The sequence below is a fragment of the Papaver somniferum genome, chromosome 5 (assembly GCF_003573695.1).
Source record: "Papaver somniferum cultivar HN1 chromosome 5, ASM357369v1, whole genome shotgun sequence".
NCBI lineage: Eukaryota > Viridiplantae > Streptophyta > Magnoliopsida > Ranunculales > Papaveraceae > Papaver > Papaver somniferum.
The window spans coordinates 17,246,935-17,255,500 of record NC_039362.1 but is presented as its reverse complement, the minus strand read 5'-3'; the positions used below and the strand labels follow the sequence as shown (position 1 = coordinate 17,255,500).

The window sequence follows — 8,566 nt, the reverse complement described above, 5'->3', positions numbered from 1 at the left end:
AACACTATTGGATATTTTAGACATTTTCAAAACATCTCCTGCGAGACTGCTATTGATCAACTAACACCAATCAGCCCTGGCCTAGGTAGTTGGTCATATAACAGGAATCAGGACTCCTGCTTGACTATTTACAAGTTATAAAGGGTGTTCTGAGTAATTTACCATCAAATAAACTATGTATATATATGGTGCATATCAGTTCTGCTACCTCGAAAACAGTCACTTTTCACTCTTATTCTTTTACTTGCTTTTTCATCACTTGCATCTTCTTCAGATGGAACAAGGAGATCAAAGGGAACTGCAATTACTTCCTTCACCATCTTCAACATGTTTTACTTCTCGCACCACAGGAACCTCTCGAAAATCTCGTCCAATGGTTGATACCTATGATGGACCTTCGTCACTTGACTTGCAATTATCCATCAGTCTTAGACCATTTAGACCACCACCACCTCCACTACCACCATCACCTTCTAGATTTCGCCACCCAAGAACTAACGTACCTGATCATCACCACCATCACCATGGTCATATGAAGCTCGACTTTAGCTCATCCATTGAAGTTTTGAAGTGGCAAGCTGCAGAGCAAATTCGGTTAGCTGCAGTTGAAAAGGCTTATGCAGAGAGAATAAAGGAACTGACGAGGAGAGAGATGGAGATGGCACAGTCGGACTTCGCACGAGCAAGACAAATGTGGGAGAGAGCCCGTCTAGAGGTTGAAAAAGCTGAGAGAATGAAGGAGAGAGCAGCCCGTCATATTGATTCTACATGCATGGAGATCACCTGTCAGATTTGCAGGCAACGATTTCGACCTTAGAATAAAAATGCACACTCTTGACTCTGGATTTGGCTGTGTCGAAGACTTGATTTTGGCAAATGACTTTACCCATTTCGTTTGATCAACTTTCTGATGAACTGCTATCCACAGGTTCTCTCCCCAACAGAACCAACTCAAGACCAGAGTAACCAAGTCTGCAAGATTAGCATTTGATATCCTGCATCTTTAAAAAATAGGGAGAAAGAAAATGAAATGGAAGCTGGTGACAAAAGAATAACATGGCAGGAGAACATTATAATTTCAGGGTTCACAGTTGCTATCTCAGACGATGAGTAATAAAATAGTGACACTTTTTTCCCTCTCATTTCCCCTGATTAAGGGAAACATATTGTGATTTAGTTCAAAATTGTATTTTTCAAAAAATTTTGATAAGAATTACATTAGTACACTTGTCTAATATTGATGTTAATTCTTGAAGTTCTGATATACTCCAGAAAACAGTGATCATCTTGGTTCGAAAACTGTAAAGCAAGAGAAGTAATTTCTGCATTTTCTGTGTCTGCAAAGATCCGAGGCACGCCTGCAGGAAACCCAAACAAAATAGTTTGAAAACAGTAGACTAAAGTTTACAAGATGAAAAACTTGGAAAGCAAGATATCTGATTTTGGCATTACAGAAGTAACAAATTATGCTTCAGGGAGCTATTATTTCTTATTTGTGGTGGTTCCAGGATCAACCATATTAAAGGTCATAAATTATTAAATTAGCTCAATTTCACCAATCAAAAAGCATAATTAGAGATTGGTACAAGAATCCATATAACTGGAGTTGGTGATTTTTTATCGTTTGGATGCCATATATAGGAGGTGTTCTATTGAAGGCAGACACAGGTAACAGACAAAGGTCAAAAACCTTTTAATCTCTGATTGACTGGTTCTCCTAGAGCTCAGAATTTGAGACTATGATTCAACTGACAGTCCTTCTGATTCAGAACATTAATGATGATATACCGAGCAAATACGAGCAGAAACACACAGCAAAGTTGTCAACATCAAAAGTAGATTAATGTAGCCAAATTTTGGGCACATTTAATCTTTCAGTGGACATAAGCGTACACTATGCATGTTGCGTGCAATACGTATAAGAGATTTTTCTTTTCAAGTGATATGACAATCGATCAAATATAACAATGAACAATGTGTATTCTCAGTTGTAGCTTAATGGGGATGGGATACTTCATCATTAAACTTTGATACGAAAACAGGAAACAGAACAACCAAAATGCATTTAATAATAGAGATTCCTAGATAAGTTCGAATTGTCAAATCATCTGATTGAGGGGGCCAAAGTTTCAAGAGGTTTCAAAAGATATGGGGCACATACAGAATATGACTAGAGAGTGACAGGCGAGCTAACCCTGACCCTAAAAACATTTTATTTACTCACTCAAAACAAATAATAGATAGGAATCTTATATGAAACCTTTCAAAACCACTTCGAGATCACGGGTTCTTTCCCTACTCTTGAACCTCTCTCACATGTATATCTCAACCAAATTCTGATAAATTTCTTTAGCGTCACCTTTACTACACTTTAACAGTGGTATAAAACTTTTCAACAACCAAAACCTCGTAAATTTCTTAACTACGGAGAGAGCATTCAAACTTTTGAAAGCACGACTCCTCAAAGGGGATACATTGTGGTAACATAAAACAATTACTAAAAAACCGTGATTCAAATCCAATAGCACGGAATTTGGGACATTTGTTTCATCTTGCACTGGGCTGCTAATAGGATTTAATTGATGTTCAGCATATATCATTTTTCTTTTTCTTTATACATGCAATCATAGTTTCATTATGGATTTAGCATTTATCTTTTTCTCGTTGTCTTTAAGGTTTTGTACACATGTTGAAAGCGCATAAGGTGGTGACTCAAGGTCTAATATGTGGTATAGTAGCATACAACAGCGCAATGGTGTACATGGTACACTGCAGTAGGGACCCCGACATTAAAAGACCACATCTTTACCATCCAATGTATTGACTATTATCTTACCCAAGTATGCTTCCCACTAGCCAAAGAAAGCAAAAGCTGAGATAGTTATACAAAAAGTTTTATGTGCTAGGCCCCCAAAGTGAACTCACATTCGCACCTAGGCCCTTCCATTATCCATTAGTACGACTCACAACATTAGTGTAGCCGAAATGTTGAGTCCACGCTAAACGAACGAGACATTCACGTGTCACCAGATGTAGTATTTAGACAATAAGTTAACAAAGAAGTTTTCGCCAATAATATTTGGTAGCGGATTTGATGCAAAACTAAGCTTATGCATACAGTAAAAAGGATGTTTCGTTTTGCAAATTGGTTTATAGCAATACTGACCATGAAAGCATTCCCTTGCCTGTCCAGCCATAAGAACAATGTCACCACTTCGGAGGAACATAGCTACTGGAAGATCCTCTCTAGATTTTCCTCCAAGTAAGAATATAGCTTTGCAGCCCAAACTGTGAAAGAGAGAAAAATACTATTGACAATTGACTCCCTCCCACAAACCAAATGTAAACAAGAACGGGTATTTTAAGCAAAGCATACCTGATGCTTACTATAGGTTTGCTCCAATCTGCTTCCATGTCATCAAGGTGGCCACCAAGCATATCACCTGACACGCAGTTATTGGATTATTAATTTAAAGAAAATGAAAACTCATGAGATAATTATGAACCTGTATCCAATTTGTGAAGTAGAATACTTTCATTCAATAAAAGTGAAAGAGAGCCAAGTTTAGATAATACTTGCATTGTTGAGCAGTAAAGGTGGTTGCAAACAGATGATTCATATCCGTATTCAAATTTGAAACATTTGATGGCTCAATTTTTTGGAGTATGTGCATTATAAATTTCTGCTATAATAGTTCAAATTCAAAATACATAATTAACTTATAATATTCAAAATGCTTAGTTAACACATTTCTATTTTTTACTAATCTTGATCAACGTATAATCTAAATAGTAAATACTAATAAGGAAATTACTAAACCCATTTCTAATAATCGTAATCATTAATAGTATATAGTAGCAATCAAGTTTTTTTGCAAAATTGAAGAGATTAAATTTCAATGTTGATCAAGTAATTCTTTCAGTGCCCACACAAATGATCGGTGATTTCGCATGAACAACCCTAACAACAATAAATTTATTATTCAGATTAGTAACTATAAAAACTTACAATTTCTTTTAAAAAAAATCTCGCTAATTACTATTTTTAGTGCTTGTATTAATACAGTCCTAATTATTGTTTTTATTACCCTAATGATTAATATTTTTAAACACTAATGAAATTAATTTTTATAACTTTACACAATTGAATTAAATTTTGTTAAGAAAAATAGAGTGAATTAGTTTAGTTACAACGGTATTTAAAAATATCAGTAGGTATAGGAATGGCATATGATGGCAAGCACTAGATAAAGTAGGAGTTTCTGGTGATGAAACCTTCACGTTTTGAAGGATGAATACGAATATGGATACTCAGGCTTTGCTTATTACTCTCTCTCTCTCTCAATAAAAAAGTATATCTGAAAATGGATATGAATCCTCTATTGCAACCACTCTACTTGTATTGGTGATATTTCAGTTTCGAATGGGCTAATCTAACAAACTTAAGTCATACAATGAAACATAGAAAACTCAATAAGCCAGGTCGGAAAGTTAAGGTATTGATCAGGTGTGATCAATGTTAGCTGCTGTTTCTGGCCTTAAATCCCAATTGTAAGGAAATGACCAAAATGTACCCAAATCAAACCTTTGCTTGAGAGCTGACTCCAGCAGCGAGACCTCTATCACAACAACAATATCATATCTAACTATCTAGGTCTAGGGCAAACTAAAAGGCTGCATACCTGAACCAAAGTAATTCACTATTGCAGCTTCGGGTCGAAATTCTTCCCCCATTGGCATGGCAGGTGATGCCATTCTTTTGGCAAGCTGGCAAAGAGTTTCTGGGATCTTGTTATGTGGAAGAGAAACATTGTAGTTGCGCTACACCATAAAAACAGAATCTTTCAGAGAACAATTAACTAATGTCAATCACCAAACTAAAAAAAGGTTAAAAGACACAAATCAATCGGTCGATCTACAGCATCACCCTCAGTCGATGGTAAATATTAGAATTTCAAGTACAATTTACAATTTATTGAATTTCACACTGACCTTGGACCAGTCAAATTGAAGTCCTAAAGTACTCCATCGCAATTTCCGTAACAATGAGGAGGCTGTGATAACTTTGCATGAATCTCCACTTAATTTCTGAACACTTTCCTCGTTAGATTTCCATCTCTTAACATCTAACTCTTGGGCATTCGAAGTGAACGTCGAATTGGCATCAGCATTTACAGTACCAGCATCAATCAGAACTTTTTGTGTTTGTGCAGCAAGAAACAAATCATGAAGCGGACCATATATTGCATTATGATTAGTTCTGTTTGGAGGTTGTGGGAAGTTTCCCAAACTCTCTTTAATCCAGTGGCATTGCTCCTCAACACTCAGCGCACCTGGAATAAAGTAAAATCCTGCAACAGAAGGAAACAAGTCAAAGAATCAAATCCTGATACCTATTCCATAGACCTTGCCATGATAGATGAGTACAAGCAGTTGCAACTAGCAACACCACATGCTTGTTGCCACATTCACGTAGTGCTGCCATACGAGGAATGAGATCATAAATGCCGTGCAATCTTAGCCACACAGCAACCGCCAAATGTGTTTAAAATCTCATCCTTTGATTGAAGCATTTGCAACAATAGAAAATAATTTACGATGATTTCTAGACAAAAATAAAAATCCACGCCATAATGTTTAGATTCTAACACAAAAAGCGACAAAACAATTCAATCCCACTCTATCGTAGTTAACAAACTTGGTCAACAGAAACTGATTTAAGTCAACATTCACTCTATCTAGAAATTCACATACCAGGACGATCTTCCAAGCAAAAAACAGGACGACTGAACTCAGATTGAAGCTTGGAGATTCCATGAGGTGTTTCTCCAGTCTCTTTGTAGGTTTCAAGTATAATTTTGAAATCAACAACTTCTGATAAATCTTCTTCTTGTTTCACTTGATTTTTCCTGAAACAAAAAAAAAAGAAGAAAAAGGAAAAAATCAATGAAAAAAATAGGGTTTGAAAATTGTTGATATTTGGGACTTTTTCCAGAAATTATTACCTCGGCTTCTTAGTAATAACACTGCTCTTATCGAGTTTGTATTTCTTCTCAGCTTTTCTGAAAGCAGTTCTCTCTGAATCATCAGGAGTTTGCGCCGATCCGTACATCTTCTTAGAGAGTGTTATTATTTACCGCCCAATCTGATTTATTTTTCCCAAATTTATTTTGTATTCTCCGATTTATTTCGATAGTTTGGAACTATTCTGGTTCTGGTTCGGCGATATAAGATTGGTTCGTTCAACCGGCGATTTTGGTTCCACCTCCGCTAGTGTCACATGCCCATTTTAGGGCACTAAAATTATTTATGGGATATGACCTGTAATAATGTGTTTCAGTGAATTAATGTTAACCACAAGTACTCAGCCTTGCACACTTACATCAAAATATGCATCTGTCTTCATTCTTAAGGCTTTACGTAACGGAAGTTTTCCTTCTTTTCTCTCTAACTCTTTATGCCCCCATGCATAAGAGGTTTGCCATGCATCAAACCAATGGATCAACTCACAAAATCAGCAACACAATAAACACAAAGACATGACACAATTAACCTTTTTTATTGTATCAAAGGAAGATTACAAACTTTTGTCGAACCAATGGATTAAACAGGCCATCACCCTCTTGGTGATGCCTTATTCTCTCAAACAATGAGACCAACTCTCCTATCTGTAGCCTACTGATTTTCTATTATCTCTACACTATTTATACAGTGGTTAGAATGGCCGAAAACCGTGCATAAACGAATGCACAAGCCTTGGACAACAAAGTGTCCAAGGGGTAGTTTCCATAACCGCCTAAAATATGCATAACTGACCAACCTTCTCTAATTTGTGCCAAATCATGCCACACATGTCCCAAACCGTTGTGGACACTCTAATATGGTTATAAACACACTTTATAATGTTCACTTTTGTCTCACACCTTTGACATGCTTGTAAAGCAATAACCGCCACTCGAGCCACTTTTGCTCTACTAATGTGCATCACTGCACTATGGCCTTCTTCTGAAGTTGCTAGAACGCTTTAGCTAATACAACTTCATGCCAACATGCTTCCCAACTGATGTCAATATGCGTCATATGCTCATATGTGTTATTCTTTCTTTACTTAGCCAATTGATCGACAATAGTGATGCATACTCTTGTTGCTAGAGCACTGCTCGGTCGAACTCGCATGCGTTGCTATCTCAAGCATGTTTGTCAATGTTAGTTATCAAAACTATAAGTCTTGATTTCTAATCTACTTATATATGTCTCAGACTAGGACATAGATTGTGTAGTTGAGCCTTAGACTTCACGACGTTCATCATTTGAAGACGAAGAACTACTAAGGAGAGCTTGTGGAACTTCATCAACAAAGGGTATGTGGAGACTGAAACTCATCTATCATTTGGAAAGTCTATTTCAACTTTATCTCCTATATTGAGACATAAGTCGTGTTACGATATAGTTTTCTATTATACACATTGGAGATTTCGAGTTGAGTTAACTCGCTTACATATTTCTCGGAATATATGTTGGCAAGCTTTCGCTTCGACCAAGTTCATCTTATATTCTTGACGCAAGTCAAAAGATGATCATGTGAAAATTGTCGAGTAACATCTTACATGGTTTGTGTGATACAATCATTTGGTGTAAACTTGGAATATAAGAGTTCCAAACCTTATTTTCATCCTCTAAGAAAGTTTCAATGATTGAAATAAGAGTTTAGAACACTTAGCCATTATTGGATATGTCATGTTGTGTACTCTTGCACATATGTAATCCATGTCCGGGAACCATAGTATGCGTACCCGTACGCGTACCTGTTGGCTTGAGAAATCCGGAAACCTAAGTATGCGTACCCGTTCGCGTACTAGCGTAAGATTCATGTCCGAATATTTCTGTTGGGATTGGAAGTACGCGTACCCGTTTGCGTACTGGTGAAACCCAATCTTGGTCCGTGTATTTCAAGTATGTGTACCCGCTGGCATACTTGAAGGTTAAAGTTCTAAAACCGGTTGTGTTCATGAACTTAAACATTTAAAATAAGGAATGCAATCTTTGCAAACCGTGGCTATAATGTTCATAAATTGATTCGAGTGAATCGAACCGATTTTGCTTATACGTCTATGAGAATATAGCAATTGAACAACTCTATAACTAGTTTCATTTGAGTCATTTGAACTAGTTATGGTTAAGATGAACAAGGTTGATATGAGAGTAATCATATGGCTAACTTCGGTTAACTATTGTTTAGCCAACATGGTGTACATGTTTAGGTACGGTTACATAAACCTAAATGAGGGTACATTTCATTTGTGTGTAACAAGCTAAGTTCGATCTAACAGTTGAAAGATATTAGCTTGGTTGAATCAGGTTTTTCACCTAGCGGTGATTATTGAATGCTTTGCTACCAAGGTAACTTAGATTGCAAACCCTGATTTGAAAATTATGTAAAGGAGAACTCTAGAAACTGGGAAACCTAATCCCCACACTTCTATGTGATACTAGTTGCATAAACTAGAGTCGATTCTCCTTTAACCTTAGGTTTCTCACGGGATCCCATATGTTAACGACTTGAAGA

The 8,566-nt window shown here is 36.6% G+C and overlaps 2 protein-coding genes across 2 annotated transcripts; one reads left to right on the top strand and one right to left on the bottom strand.

Moving 5' to 3' along the window:
* Positions 1-225: 225 nt before the first annotated feature.
* On the top strand, positions 226-1,232 carry LOC113281072. Its single transcript, XM_026529718.1, has one exon. The coding sequence runs from the start codon at positions 275-277 to the stop codon at positions 815-817; it is 543 nt and encodes a 180-aa protein (XP_026385503.1). The 5' UTR covers positions 226-274; the 3' UTR covers positions 818-1,232.
* On the bottom strand, positions 1,208-6,168 carry LOC113281071 (alpha-ketoglutarate-dependent dioxygenase alkB-like). The gene is made up of 7 exons (XM_026529717.1): positions 6,006-6,168; positions 5,755-5,909; positions 4,993-5,351; positions 4,683-4,821; positions 3,377-3,443; positions 3,167-3,288; positions 1,208-1,358 (listed from the first exon to the last, which is right to left on the bottom strand). The coding sequence occupies exons 1-7, from the start codon at positions 6,110-6,112 to the stop codon at positions 1,219-1,221; spliced, it is 1,089 nt and encodes a 362-aa protein (XP_026385502.1). The 5' UTR covers positions 6,113-6,168; the 3' UTR covers positions 1,208-1,218.
* Positions 6,169-8,566: the final 2,398 nt, after the last annotated feature.